Here is a 15,731-nt window from a genome sequence, read left to right as displayed (position 1 = left end):
CAGGCAAGGAAATGGTGACTTCAAACTGTGTTATTCAGAAGTTAGTATGGGAGACCCCACAATATTTGGCCAGATGTTTTGGATTAACATAAAAAGATTAAAATAATAATTAAAGAAAGCATCTGACTGGATGAGAGCTCCATGCCTTCATGTCCTCTTAACTCCCCATTCCTAAAGGCATTACCTCCACAAAGATCCCACTCAAAGAGCCCACTATTTTTCTCTATTTTTTTTCACTTATGAAAACAAAATAGCAAGCTCATTCTGATAAGCATGTCCCTGTGTGTTTTCTATATTTTCACTTATATTATTTTGTAGATAATTTTGGGTTTCATAGATTTTGTGAGGTTTCATTAAGTTTGATTTAGTCTGGCCTTTAAGTGACTGGCTAAATCACTGTCAATTTACTCTGAATATTGAACACTCTGGATCTGAAATTAGGGTGGTGTTAATTAGCTGTAATTGGTCACAGAGATGGCAGGGAATTTTGAACGCTCTATTAGCCCATTAGCAAATATGGATTCCTGGGCAATCAATCTTTAGGACTAAAATAATCTTAAATTATTGAGTTGCATTTACCAATTAAAATATATAATCCAGTTATGTGTACAAGAAATGCATGAAATACATGCATGAATTATGAAGCCAATTAAAAAGGTGTGTTTTCTAACACAAAGGATGGTAGTAATAAACTGTTGCAAAGCAGACATAAAATTGAAATTAATTTTTTCTTCATTTCTGAAAATATTGAAAATATGTGAGATCCTTCAATGTGGCATGCTACTTATTCCATATTCATACACACTATGTACTGCATGAGATTTATAGTTTCTTCTCTCAAGCTTTTGTAATGCATGTCACTTTCATACCACGTTAGAAATATTTCAGTCATGTTCATAGTTGTACAATATGTTATGATAGGAATGCAAGCTTTCATTTCGTTCCTCAAAGGAATGAGCATAATACACTACAGCACTACACTGCAAAATTTAATTTCCTCCTTCTGGGTAGATAGAACAGGGGTGAAAGTTTTAGCACTGATCTAATTCTTGTCTCGTGCTTTCCTTGAAATCCACTGCTAAAGCAAAAGCTGATTTGCAGATTCGATCCCTGTTCTAACTTCTGAACAAACAGACACCCAAGAGGCAAAGCTTTGCACATGCAACCTGTGACATGGGGTCCTCCTGTTATGATATATTTTATATCATAACCAGCACCTCCTGAGTAATACAGAGTACTTCAGAATTTACAGCCATCATGTCCTGGATGTGTAAAATTACACAAAATTGTATCTTAAATTGTTCTATGAGTGGAGCTTGAGTTCATGTAATCTAACTTCACTTACCTAAACCCTAAGTGTTTTGCTCCCTCAGCCTCCCTCAGTTCTGTAAGCTACAATGCTGAATAAAGAGGGCCAGCAAAAAAGAAATTTACCACATCTGCTTTAGGATGAAACTAAACACCGCTTTTTCATATAGTTATTGGACAAATGTCATCTTATATAAATTGTCAACATTTCACTAACTTGAAGTTTACTTCTAAAAGAATGTGAAACCATAGTAATCAAGAAGCAAAATCCATGGGTTGGCACTCTAATCACAGAAGGGGGTGTGGAGTTCATACTGATAAGTTAAAAGAATACATAACAGCTAAAATATGTATACTGATACTTTATGTCTTTTGGAATTATTTGCCTTTCAGATGATAAGAATAAAACCGTTAGTTATTGAAGGAAAACAGTTCTCAGGTTCAAGTTTAAAATACTTCTTACCCAGCTCATGTGTAGTGTTTTTACTGAGCTGCATGAATCTCTGTGTACTCTGGGCAACTCATAATCTAGGGCATTGCACTTCCTGTATTTTCCAGAGGTTAGCAGCTCTCTAGTGTAATCAGGGGGAACAAATCCATGTCTATTCCTCAGCCACACAGTTCCCAGGCTGTTTTACTAGGCCAGCCTGCTCCTGCTTTCTGCTGCAGTCACTCCTGTGCAGTGCAGTCACTGCCGCAGCTCTGCTATGGAGGCAGTCATTTCTGGCACAGAAACGTAGTGACAGTCCCTGGTGGGAGCCCATAGATCAGAATCCTCTGTCAGCTTTGTAACTGCCCTTCAAAAATCTGCAGGCTGCTCCTCGGTCGCCCTCCCCTCTCCTCTAGGCTGAGTTCTGCTCTCTCAGCCCACCTCATTCATATGCTGTGCATACTTTCTGAACTTGAACTTCATGGAACTTCAGGTAGAGAAATGGGAAAGAAATTGAATGCACTGGCTTATGAAAGGCAAGTGTTATTTGAGGAAAGATACACCGAATTTTCTGTATTTTATGGATTTAAGAAGTATGCAGCTGAATATAATTTTACTGGCATCTTTCATTTGCATTTGAAAACTAGGAAATTAATTTTAATCATGCTTGCAAAACTAAATTTACAGCCCAGAAAATAACTATTCACTCTTTTTATGCAGGTCTGGTTTTTCAAAGAACAATGTCAAACCCAAGACAAAAAATTACTAGGTTTTAGATTTAAGGAATCACTTAGAAATATGCTCAAAATTCTACTTTCTCTATGAAAAGAAGGCATTACTTTCAGTGGAGAAAAAGGGCTAAACTGTCCAAAAGTGAAAATCATTCTTGTATTATTAACTCCAGCTAGGTGATTTTATGTGAAATCTTCAGCTATTTCCATGGAATTTTTATAGATCAATGGGTTTAACTTGAAAAAATCAGTAGGAAATCAGGAGTTGAAACCCAAGGGTTATGATAACACCTGTGTAACTATTGTTATATTTATGTAAATACAGAAAAAAGTCTAATATACCCTGGTCTAAAGAAGTACAGCAGTTCCTTCTCTTAATGTTTGACCATTGAGACCTGATTTGAATGCCAGCTCAGTTAATCACTTAGGAACAGGAATATTGCTGGGAAGGAAAAGAAACAAACTCATGGACTCAAAATACTAAAGTATCATCTCTCAGAGACCTCCACAAAATAAAACTCACCCTGCAGATTAAATTTTACATTGTTTTATTTCTACATCCTGGTCTGAAAATGCCAGTTTCCATCAACATTTGCGAGATTTCAGCTCGTTTAACCAATACAATATGAACAGAATTCCATCTGCTTAGAAAGTTTCCTTCAGAGTCCAGTGCAAACACAGATTCTCATTGCTTAGCATTACCCTGACTTGTTTATTGAGCATGTGTGACCTGACAACTAGATCAGAAATTTCTTAGTTTAAGAGTTTAGTCTGAATTATGCCCTGGTTCTTGACTGTTCATTGAAAACTTGTTAAGAACTTGATTAACTGGTTGACTGATTGATTGATTGATTGATTAATATTTAGTACAGGAAACTAAAGTTGAATATGATAGTTTCTCTTTCTTAGTTTGTATTTTTGTTGTAGCATCAAATGTTTGGTGTCCAAATTAAATCTGATCCATATTTTGAAAGGATCTCTCAAAAATAACTTTATGGTTTCCTGGAACTCCAGTGATGTCCTTCTGAAAACAAAGACAGATGAGAAAAATATTTAAGAAAGTTTTGTGGTACATTTGCTCCACATTTCAGGCTCTGTGACATCTATTGATCCAGGATTGCTTGGTTTCTTTCAAGATCTATATATGTTTCAAAAGCTTTCTGAGTAAATCTTGAAGTCAGTATTGATATATAGCAGGACAAAAAAAATCTACAAATTTATCAGTAAACTAATAAAGTCCAGGAAATTTACTCCAAAACATCAGCTCAATTTCTTTTGAATTAAAAGGTGTCTGAATTTCAATTCCTACTTAATTATTGTGACAAATGCAATAACTTTAGAGATGGAGTTCTCATTCAAGAAAAACAAGGAGCCACAAACAATAATTTGTTTTCTGCTTCACATACATGTTTTACAATAGTTAATGGCTGTTTGCCTCACAAGCTTTACTACTGAAGGCTTGCTGAACACTACATACCCTTCACACAGCAGTTATTTTTCATTGTATATCACTGCCAGATAAAAGGTATAAATATTCTAGTCCTTCCTATTCCCTGCTCCTTTTTTTTCTGAATCACCGTCTTTGTACCACCCACTTCATCTGCGCCCTCAGTAATCAATATGTTCCCCAAAGCTTGATTTTGTTCATTTATCTAGCCAAGTCTTAAACTAAGCTAGAGTTATTGCCTTATTGAAGAAAAGGGTGTGTCTTAGCTAATATTAAGAATCTGGTCCTCTGCACTTAATGGTTTTTGAAGATCAGTTTTAGGGTTAGCATGTTCTTCTGCATTTTTTGGTCATTGAAATGTGTAAACAGATATCAGAATATTCAAGGCAACTATTAATGACTATATTTCTGAAAATATGAATTAATACTAATTTTATTTTTCTAGAAAAAAAAATTATATAGAAACTGCGAAACAGAAATCTGACCTTACATGCTCATATACATTTTACGTTACTGTCAACACACTCATTCTGCAGGATGAGGATGGGCTGCAAAATGGAGAGACTTAAATGATAAAGGTATATGAAGTGTAAACTAATATGTTCTGACATTTCTCACAGTATCTTTTCTCCTGGTAAACTTAGCAGAGACCCTATGCTGTCCCCAGGGAGGTGAGACACAGGCATAATTACATAATAGACACAGCTTAATAATTTTTTAAATTTGAGTATACAAGGTGTCAAACAGAATATGCTGAATTTTACCTGCTAAGGCTTTGTAATCCACCAAGTCAAACATTACAATAGCTACTGCTGACCAGGTAACAATCAGAGCAACAACAAGAAGCCATGCTGCTGGTGAGCTGAACGTAGTCACGAGGTCTTCTGTCACTGATTTCTTGCCCACTTTCATGGATGACGAAGGAACAGATCCGTTCTTGCCGTCTATTATTGTCGTGGTTGTAGACATGTGTCCTATACAAACAGACAAAACAGAGGAAAACAGTGTAACAATTTGGAGCTTAGAACCAAGAACATGAATGCTGTTTTGAAATTGTTTTTTAGTCAGTATGTTTAAAATAAATATAAATGTTGTATTACTAAAAAAAGGTTCTTGCACTTTCTGGAAGAAATAGTCACAACCAGCCTTTTTGATTATAATATGACGTATTTTAGTTTGCCACAAATAGCTACAGGCCTAGGAGAGTGATTGATGAAAGCATAAAACATTATTACCCTCCAAAGGATTGTCTTGTTACGGGCCGTAGGCCAGATTCTCAGGTGATGTGATTAAGTGAACTTCCATTGACTTTAATGGAGCTAATGCACCTACGCCACTTGGGGTTTGGCTGGAATTCTGCTGTCAAGGACATGTATCAGTAGCAATAGAAATATGGATACTTCATTTCATCTAACAAATGATTTCCATGTTCAGGAACCTTAAAAGTTGTAAATAAGATTGTAGCTGATTTTTAAATACCTTTGTTTGTGGAACTTTTCACTTAATGAAAAAATTGCCTAAGAAACAAGAGTTAAAATGACAAAGCAGATTTGGTTCCAGAAAGCATAGGTTTGGTACTAAAAAGCTGGTAGGAAGGTAAGTGCTACTTAGCTGAGTGAGCAGCCGACACACATTAACTGTGCAATGGACAGTAACAATAGTGACTTAACCTACTTCTTCCTGAGGTATTAAAAATGCTAATTTTGGACACAAACCAAAACAAGGGTACCTGAAACCTAACCATATTTGAAAATTCTCAAATTAACCTTCTTCATAAAAGACATTTTATAACCTAAACAACCTAGGAAGGTATTTTTTTTCCATTATATACAATAACAATGGTAAAAGTATTCCTAACAGCACAGTTCAAACTATTAGAAGACCACAGTATCTCCACTTAGTTTACAACATCTACTTGTATGCTACAGTTAAAATATTCAAAGATATATTACATGTGGTTTTGGTCTGGTTGTTGAAACCAACTTTCCAAATTAATTTCAGTGATTTAAGGGACCCTTTCCCACACAGATGTCTAAAATTTCAAGGAATCAGGTGACACCTGATTTGCACAGATCTTTGCTTTTCACTTATCTTCTATCACAATTGATACAACCTATAAAACTGATATTTTCTGTGACAGTGTTGCTCTAAAGTGATCAGATTTCATTTCACTTTTGACATGGAAAATGACAAATAGGCACTCAGAAACTATGGCTGGAGCTAAGGTACAGGCTGTTGAGGACTTTTCAACCTTGCCATCACATCATGTATTTAGACTCTCTTTGAGAATCACAACATTTATATTCTTAAAGAAATAAAAGAAGAAATTATAAGATCCTTAATATTACCAACACATACATATATTTTTCTGTTCCTATTTTACCCAAACAAATCTTCCAATCCTTATGCTAATGAATACTAGTTTTGTTCCTTTTCTGTAGAATGTTGACACAATATCCTAGAGTGATACTGAAATGGCCCTTTATGTATCTGACAAAATCATATAGAACTGAGAAGGACAATTTTGGTGGAATAGGTTCCCTAACTCTTAATCTGTCATATCTGTTGAGTTTTCAAATTCATACCCCAATCTGTTCTAGAATTCTTTTATTTTATTATGAAGTGCATTGTATTAATATGTAATTCCCTTAGCTTTGCCTTTTAAGTTTGCTTCTGCCCAAGGATCCTGGTGCTGATCAGAGCCTTGATTCAAGTCCTGGAAAACTGCTCTGTTACACAGCAGTATTGTAAGAGCAAAACAAGATTGGCATATTATATGGGTTTTGTTACTTATTTGAAATTTAGTATTATTTATAGAATATTTATTCTCCTTATAAATAATGTCTATCCCCTAGGATAGAACATATACAATTTTCAAAAAATATTATAAAGCCATCACTGTTTCCATTTATCTAAACAAAAAAAATTTAGATCAAACATTTCACAGAAGGAAGAAAAATCTGCCAAATGACAGCTAACAATAAAGATCATCTTCCTAAGTCAAATTCAAAATCAATAGCATTTTGTTATCCTACTGCATACAGGATACAAGTAATTTGTGCATGTAACAGGTCATAAATGACACATTATGCATTTTTTCCTCTTGGGGGTATCAGTCAGAGTTTATGATGTGTAAGACAGAATAGAAAGGTACTGTCTCATCTTGACAAATCTGATTAGTACCACAGCATGTCTTCAAGGACATCCTATTGGCAGATATTTGCAGTTATAATACAAGCAATTAAAGCTCTATGTGTGTATACAGATACAGACTTATAATTACCAGTCAAAGGATCATTCCTCTAGGTCTGTTGCAATGCAAAAATAGTTCCTTCCTATTTAGTACATCTAACTTTTCATACTCAGGCCACCATGTGTCTTTGGTGAAGGAAATAGTAACCAATGACTTATCAATCAGAGCAATGTTGCAGAGACAAAGCTCAAGTAGGCTAGGTGATCTATGGCAAGATTTTGGCTGTTGATGTAGTCAAGTCAGATTTCCCCTTAAAAACTCAGGATGTTATACGATAAAATCACTGTCATTGCATTCATTAAAGTGTGAGTAAAAAAAAATTTGACTGGAAGTCAAGCTAAGAATATACTGTTATACTGCTGGAGGTTCCTGATACAGGTGCTTGCAGTGTGATTCAGGGGCCTAAAAAAGATCTCCAGTGTTGTTTTAAATGCTTTACATTATCAAAGACATCCTCACGGGACTGTCAGGAAAAATCTGCAGGACAGTAATGTTGGAACTGCCTAAAAAAAAAACAAACCTAGGTGGAATGTCTTAAAGCAAATAGAAATTAGATTTTTCTGTCCCTAGATACCTATATTAACAAAATTGGCTGGAGGATTTTATCTGAAGACTCTTGAGAAAAACATTGTTTGCTGCTACATAATCTCATATAAGGTGGATTGTATATTGATACCACCACCATTTCATGACTCCAAAAAGAAGAGGAAATAAACGATTGCCCTCTCTCTACAAGCATTCTATTATTGTAGTACCCAAGGTGTTATCCTCATGCTTTTCTCTGCCTGTTTCTTGCTTCAGGATGTCTAGGTGCTCTGTTCATTCCTGTGCATCTCCTACCAGTGATCACTTTCTTCCCAAACCTTCAGTGATGATATTTACAGAGGTAGACAACAGATAAAAAAAGGATGTAGATACCATGTTTCCATCACTTCAACCAGGAATGATTCTTCTTTTTCTCAGAAAAGTGACAAAGTTAGGCAGAGCTCCTGCCCAAGAGGTCAGTGGGGCTTCAGGTGCCCAGTAGGGGAATGAGAAAGACAGGAATTTTTGTTGTTTTGAAATCACCCAATGGAGCCTATTGAGTTCTACATTTACAATTAGCAGAGGTCATTCAGTAGCAGGTTAAAATCTGATTGCTAAATTTTTCTAGGTATTCCTTTCGTCCATATAATAAACATTTTCTCTTTTAAGACAAATTTCAGCGTCTGTATTACAGCCAGTCTGAATCCAAGTAAGTTTCCTTTTGATGAGCACTGCAGTAGATCAGGAGATTCATGAGTGGATCAGTTGTCCCTGCTTTGGGAGAGACAACATCCATCACAGGAGTGGAAGGTGCAGCTGAAGGCTGCTACAATTTCAGCCATCCAGTTTTAATCCACCGCCACATGTCTGCTAGAGCCTCTTGGCACTTTGGGTTGTGATTGCTATTGATTTTCAATGAGGATAGGAACTTTAAAAAGTTATATATACATTTCTATAAAAAGATTACTCCAGGGATATATATCTCTGACTGCACATCACAATTTCTCATGCACACGGGACTACCCCGTCAGGTCACAAATGTCACCTTTACATCAACAGATTGATTTGCTAAATTCTAAACAGCTAAAACTCTGAGATTCTTACTGTTTCTCTGGTTTCAGAGTTGTCACTTAGAATACAGTCTGAAGACCCATAAGGTCTTGTAAGCATAAATAAACCTTGACAATTGGTGACAACTTTGAGGACACCATGTGACTTTCAGAGTCCAAAGTGAGCTTGTAGTCCTGGCAGCTTCAGTAAAATACTCTTCATATTTGTGGGCTGAGGCATAATCTCCTTAAGGCTTAATAAGCATAGGAGTCCATGGTTAAGGATGGATACTTGATTTTACATTTCAACTGCTATACCTTCTACTACTCTGGTAGAAAAATGAAACAAAACAAAACAAAGCCTCCAAAGCCAATAAATAAACCTATTCCATTCAGACTCATTCAGGTTTAAAAGAGTAATTTTCTGTATTTATGTTACTTCATAACTATTTTATGTATAACAACCTTATTCTGCCAATAGGACAAAAAAATTAGGTAAAATATTTAATGTGCAATGCCTTTTTATGGCTAGGCATATTAAAAGCAGAGGGCTAGTCATGATACTAAAAAAAGAGGTTGTTCACTTTTAAGTAATAATATTGTTGCTAGGGCAATGCATTTGGGATGTGAGAAACCTCAGCACAGTCTGCTCTAAATGAGAGAGCTGGCAGATTTTGACTTGTCTGTTCTACTCCCCAGATGAACACTCCAATAAGTAGGCTATAGAGTATTCTGGATTCAGGTCGTTAATGGCTCCTGTTTGACCTATTCCACTTCACTTGGAATATTTAAATACTAATTAAGGAAGCAGAAAAGAGAAAAAAATGGCTGTGTAAATCGACAGTGTATGTTAAGCACCAGCTCAAGCCTTGGGCTTTAACCTGGTGACCTTATCAATCCACCACTGTTGCGACGAGGCAGGCAGGAGTCTCAGCCTACAGTAGGGAGGGTACCTCAGGGAGAAGAGGACAAGGGATTAGAACCCTTCAGTGAAGAATTGGGCAATGGATATAAGATAATCTGCTGCATGTTTTTCAAGCTCAGCGCATCACCCTTAGTGAGTCCACAGACCCACAGGCATCACAATAGTCATTCTTTCCCCATGTGGGGAAAATGATTTCTACCAAAAGAAAGGATTACACCTCCACCTGTTGTTCAGGTGATACTTATGCCTTACTTATGACATCCTCCTGTTTTAATGTCTACAAGGGTCTCCCTTGGCTTATACGAACAGAAAGGAAAAGACAGAATTAATTACGTGGCTAATAATTAGTATCTTAGAATAAAATATTAGTAATAATATTTTTTCCTGAAGTGACCTAATGACTTTTTTCATGTATTTGTCTTGTTTATACATTTATGTGAAAAAAAATGCTGAAAAGAGAGAAGGATCCTCAGGACCCACTGTATACACTGAACAGAGAGCCTTTATCATCTTATCTGGCTAGCACCAGGCACCAAAAATGCAGATACAGGACAACAAGCAACAGAGTGCAGAATATTTCAGAGGAGAAAAAGCAAGATCACTGCAGCTGGTCAAAACCTTTTAGTCTTCTCCAAATACTGCTAAAATGTGCAATTACAGTGGATTTAAAACCATTTTCTGTGGAAGAACTGTAGACCTGGTAAACTTCAGTAAGTCAGAAACTTAGCTAGATCCACTACCATGGATCAGGATTTCTATTGGACATACATGGAAACATACAGGCAAGACTGTCTCTAACACAGAGAAGGAGATAGAACAGGGAAAGACAACTTACACAGGCAAATCCAGCTTATCTTTGAAAGCTCGTCTCTCTCACTATTATCTGCAACAGACTGTGAGTAGGACAAGGATTTACAGTGCAGCCCAAAAATGTGTGGTGGGCACCTAGTGTAGGTCTTCTACAAGAAGCTTCTGCAAGCTTTTGAGCAGAAATGTGACAATTTTAAGAAAAGCCACTTTATTTAGAGATGCAGCATAAATCTTCTCTTGAGATAACTGACATTCAGCAATTTCTTCTCTTTTGTATTGAATTATATCCCCGTACATATGAATGAATGAATGCCACTGGAATAACTAAATGGAAAAAATAAATAAATGGAGTTTCACAACTGATACCAAAATTTACACACTTTTAAATTCATCACACAATGTACTGAAGTGTTGCTTTACTGTTTATATAATTAAAGTGCAAAGAGAAAAACCTCTCAACACATATCGTGTATATTCACAAACTTCTCAGATTTAAAATAGTCTTTCTGCAGACTAGAGGCTTAGAAAGCTGTGCTTGGGACTGCATATGAGAGAACATATGCAGTTTTATTGGTGGCTGATAGTTATAAAAATGTAATATTCTTTATGAAATGTGGAAAACAGGGCTAGACATTATGCAGAAACTAATTCTACATGACAAAAGACATAGAATAGAGACTATGGAATATGGAGCGGATGGTGTATGAAAATTAGCTGAATGATTGGATTCAGAAAAGGCACTTATAATTATTATGGTGGTTGGTACTGTGTACTTTTTTAATTTCCTTTTCTGTTATTATATCTGTATTGGGTTTATTTTTGATCAATACAGTACATCTGATAATTTAAAGAAGTAGATAGTATTAATCTTTTTATTCATTGTCCAAGAAATTATGTACACCAATCTTTTAGTTTCATCAATTTCAATAAGCAGTTTTTAGAAGAAAAGATAGTTTCTATCAAGCCATTTCATTATTAGTCCAAAGAAACTGTGTACTTCGTACAGGATCAGTAACTAATACAAATAGCACTACTACTTCTAAATACTACAGGGTGAAATCTAGAAACCATTAATGCTGTATGTTAACATGTTGTAGCTTTGCTAACCCATGACACATGTGATATTCATTTTGGGATTGCAATAATTGCAGTTTCTTAGGATACTGTGGTGGGTTGACCCTGGCTGGATGCCAGGTGTTCACCAAAGCTGTATTACTCCTCTCCTTGCCTGGACAGGGGAGAGAACACATAATAAAATGCTTGTGGTTGAGATAAGAACAGGGAGAAATCAGGCACCATTTACCATCATAGGCAAAACAGACTGGTCTTAGGGAAATTAGCTGGATCAATCAGAACAGGTAATTAGAAATAGAATCTAAATCTTTCAACTCCTCTCTTAAATTCACTTCAAATTTTTTCTATCTCCTCCCTGGAGCAGTGCAGGGGTACAGGGAATGGGGGCTGTAGTCAGTTCATTACGTGTTGTATCTGCTACATTTTTTCCTCAGGGGGAGGACTCCTCATACTCTTCCCCTGCTCCAGCACAGAGTCTCTCCCATAGGACACAGTCCTCCATGAATTTATCTAACTTGAGGCCTTCTCGTGGCTATAGCTCTTCACAAACTGCTCCAATGTGGGTCCTTTCTGTGGGGTGCAGTCCTTCAGGAAAAGGCTGCTCTACCATTGATTCCCCAGAGAGTCAAATTACTGCCAGGAGCCTGCTCCAGCGTGGGCTTCACATGGGGTCACAGCCTCCTGTGTGCACTCCTCTGCTGTGGAGTCCTCCAGGGGCTGCAGGTGAATATCTGCTCCTCTGTAGGACTGCAGGGAGCCAGCCTGTGTCAGCATGGGCTGCACCATAGGCTGCAGGTGTCTGAAGCACCTTCTCCTTCACTGATCTTGGGCTCTGCAGAGCTGTTCCCCTCACTTTCTCTCTCTCCTCTCTCTGGTTGAAGGTTTTTTTATTTCTCCCCTAAATATTTTATCTCAGACATGCTACTCTCATCATGATGGAATCAGCCTTTGCCAGTGGTGGGCCAATCTTGGGGCTATCAGATATTGGCCTCTGTCAAACATGGGGGAAGCTTCTGGCAGCTTTGCTCAGGAACCACCCCTGTAGCCTCCCCCACTACCAAAATATTTCCATGGAAACCTAGTACAGATACAATATGGTACTACCATGTGCTCTGTGGAAAAAAGGTAAAGAATCTCTGAAGAAAATAGTTTAAGTAATACTAATTAGAAGCTTCCATAGATGTATGATAAGAAAATTACTTTCCGGTGATGTACAGCCAGGTTGCAGGAGTGACTGGGCAACTACAAGTAAGGAAAAAGACTTTTCAATATGAAGATACAATCTCTGACTCAGGAATTTTCTTTATTTCATATCCCTGAATGCTGAGCAAGTATATTGGCAGGGTAGAGTCTAAGCATTTAATGCTTGAACTTAAAACTTTTTCTTCAACCAGTAGCTGCTGAAAAAGACAAGATACTTTCAAATCTTCATTTTTCACCTGCTAAAATAACTTGAACACATGTATCTGATTTTTTTCTTTCCTGTGGACAGCTACAAAGATTGCCTTAGAAACACTTTTGTGTTGTACCCCGTAAGAAGTTGGCATACATGGTTAACTCCTTGCCATGCAGAGTCAAATGATGGATTTGGACCTTTGCTCTACAAAAGGAGTCAGAATCCCCTGAGGGCAACCTGGACTTTGCTTCCCTCCTGATCAAGGAGAGAAATTCAAGCAGTAGCAATTGGGGATGGTTTGTCTAGAGAATCTCAGAGAATGGAATGGGGTAGTAGGGAAGAAAGTCTGGGAAGCACAGCTGGGAAAATCAATTTGCTCTAGCAACCAGTGTAACTGATAAAAAGATCATCAGAAGATTTTGAAAAGGAACAAGTGTATGTAACTGCAAAAAGGTCTCTTTGCTCCAATCAGATTTCCCCTGCAGAAAAGAAAATTGCTTTTTCAGGAATGCATCACTGAGTCCTGTTGAAGAAATATTAATAATAGCTATTGCTTGTTCTGGAATAGGCCAAGGTATGAAATGTAGAATTAGATAAATTACATATGAAGAATCTACCTATTTGTACAGATGTCTTGAAGCAATCTGAGAACTTCAACGAGGAGAAGTGAAAACCAGCGTCAGCCACACCTAAATTACACTGTGCTTTAAAATACAGCCAGCAGCAAAATAAGTTAACTCCCTCTCAGCTGATACACTTCTAACCTTTGGCTTCAGAGTGCCTGGTTTGGTCAGCAGATATCTGAAGGATTTAGGTGCACACATCCCACTGAAAGTTCATGCGAGATGAACCCCAAATCACTTGAAAAGTTGAACTTCAGAGATTTGGAGCTTAATTTTCATGTTTCCTTTCATGTTTGAATTTCATATTCTAGTAGAGCATTGGTTGACACTTCAAATTAAGCAGAAGAATCTTATCTCATAACTTAGCAAGGAAGTGTAAAAATGTCTTCACTCCAAAACTGCCTATAAAGAATTCTAGGCTGATATGAACTTTAACCTTCTGCTCTGTGGGATTTTTTTCCTGTGTGCATAAGCAATTCAGCAAGCTTTTACATTATTCTGATTATTTAAGTACCTGAGACACAGAAGGCATTAGTAGTAGTTAAAAGATCTTCTGTGCTGTTAGTCTTATATGACTGATTTTACTCTGAACCTATCTGCAATAATTCACACCTGAAATTATTTTTAAAATAATAGTAAGGGATGACCTAAGGACAAGGTTTCAAAGATGACAGGTTTTATTGGGAAATTTTACAGATCATTTTGCTTACAACTATATCACTTTTTGCAGTAATTTCTTGAGAATTTAGCAGACCACAGGAGTGAAGAATAATAAAAATAGGATAAATTATTTTATAAAATCAAAACTGGAGGATGTGTAGTTGATAAGAACATGGGAAATGTCATTTACTGCAGTTTAAACTAGATACTAAGATATGGCAAAGGGACACTGAGTTGCTTTCTTTCCAAAAGGCAGCAGACTTCACCTTTTCATGTTCTGAAAGTTAGAAATTTACATTTTTCTCTTTGAAGTATCTCTTCAGTTTGATATGTTTTTTACATTGTCTTAGAAATGTGTTTTTTTAAAAAATCAAACGTTTAATTTCCATCTTCTCAGTATGCAGATGAGATAAGAACACAACTGAATTCTGAACACTCAATCCTAAACTACCAGCAGCCTGAAAAATCCATTATTTGTTTGGTTCCACCTATGAATTTTTTTATTGATCGTTAGCAATATCTTCCTTTCTTTGGAAATAAATTGGTGCTCTGAAACAGTAAATGGTTTTACCTTCCCGTTCATCTTAGCAATCTGACATTTCAGAAAGAGATGCCAAAGGGATATTTAGACACACTTCTGAGTTGATCTAAGCTGAGAGGTACATCTTATCTTTTAAAATGTCAAAATGAAGGTTGGAGAAAAATGAGTGCCATTTATCTCTAAGTAGCAGTGGACCTTCTGAAGCAAGAGCACTGTATGCAGTCCCCTTTTTAATAGTTTTTTGAAAACTCAACTCTACACATCCTTGAAATATTCAGAAGGGATTAGAAAAAGACCATTGACTTATTTTTTAGTGTTGAAAAAAAAATAATCTGTTCTCATCTGTAAAATGATGATAGTCCTAATAAATATTGAAAGTTACTAGAATAAATTGTAGGTTACACACACACCTATCTTCACTCTGAACAAGTCTACCAGTACAAAGAAACTCTGTAAAGACAATTCCAGATCTGTGCTTCCTCTGATGGAGCTACTATTTTCTCTCAAATAAGTGTATTGAGGAATGGTTAATAAGATTATTTGCTTGATTTCTTTTATTCCAAGCTAACCTGACCGTGAAGGTTGGACCAACTTTATATGTCTTAATGGACTCACATGCACAGACTCTGAAAACCAAAGTAGTTCTAACAATAATTTGCTATACTCTCTGCAGGTTATGGTGCAAGCAGTGTTTCCTGTTGCAAGTCTGACAACTCTTCCATATGGAGCCACCCAGGCACTACAGCACTCAAATATGGAGTTCACCACATGCGCAGTTTGAACGTATATACTCCTAAGTCACATTGAAGAAATTTGGTCACAGGTGATTTACCAGACACAGAACATGAAGGTGTTTTTAGCAAACAGAAATTGCAATACTGAGTTATGCAGTACAAATATAATTATTTGAAAAATTTTGTTAAAAATTAGAACAAAAAATTCTCGTCTGACAGAAGGGG

The 15,731-nt window shown here is 36.6% G+C and overlaps 1 protein-coding gene across 8 annotated transcripts in view; it reads right to left on the bottom strand.

Annotated features, from left to right (window-relative positions):
• Positions 1-15,731, bottom strand: part of TRDN (triadin) — a 227,863-nt gene that overhangs the window by 185,476 nt on the left and 26,656 nt on the right. For all 8 annotated transcript variants that reach the window (XM_069010861.1, XM_069010857.1, XM_069010862.1 and 5 more), the window contains exon 2: positions 4,681-4,890. In XM_069010861.1, coding sequence (XP_068866962.1) covers positions 4,681-4,885 — 205 coding nt within the window. In that variant the 5' untranslated portion in view covers positions 4,886-4,890. The remainder of the gene's footprint in view (positions 1-4,680; positions 4,891-15,731) is intronic.

Source organism: Aphelocoma coerulescens, chromosome 3, assembly GCF_041296385.1.
Source record: "Aphelocoma coerulescens isolate FSJ_1873_10779 chromosome 3, UR_Acoe_1.0, whole genome shotgun sequence".
Taxonomy (NCBI): domain Eukaryota; kingdom Metazoa; phylum Chordata; class Aves; order Passeriformes; family Corvidae; genus Aphelocoma; species Aphelocoma coerulescens.
This window is presented reverse-complemented; position numbering and strand designations above follow the sequence as displayed.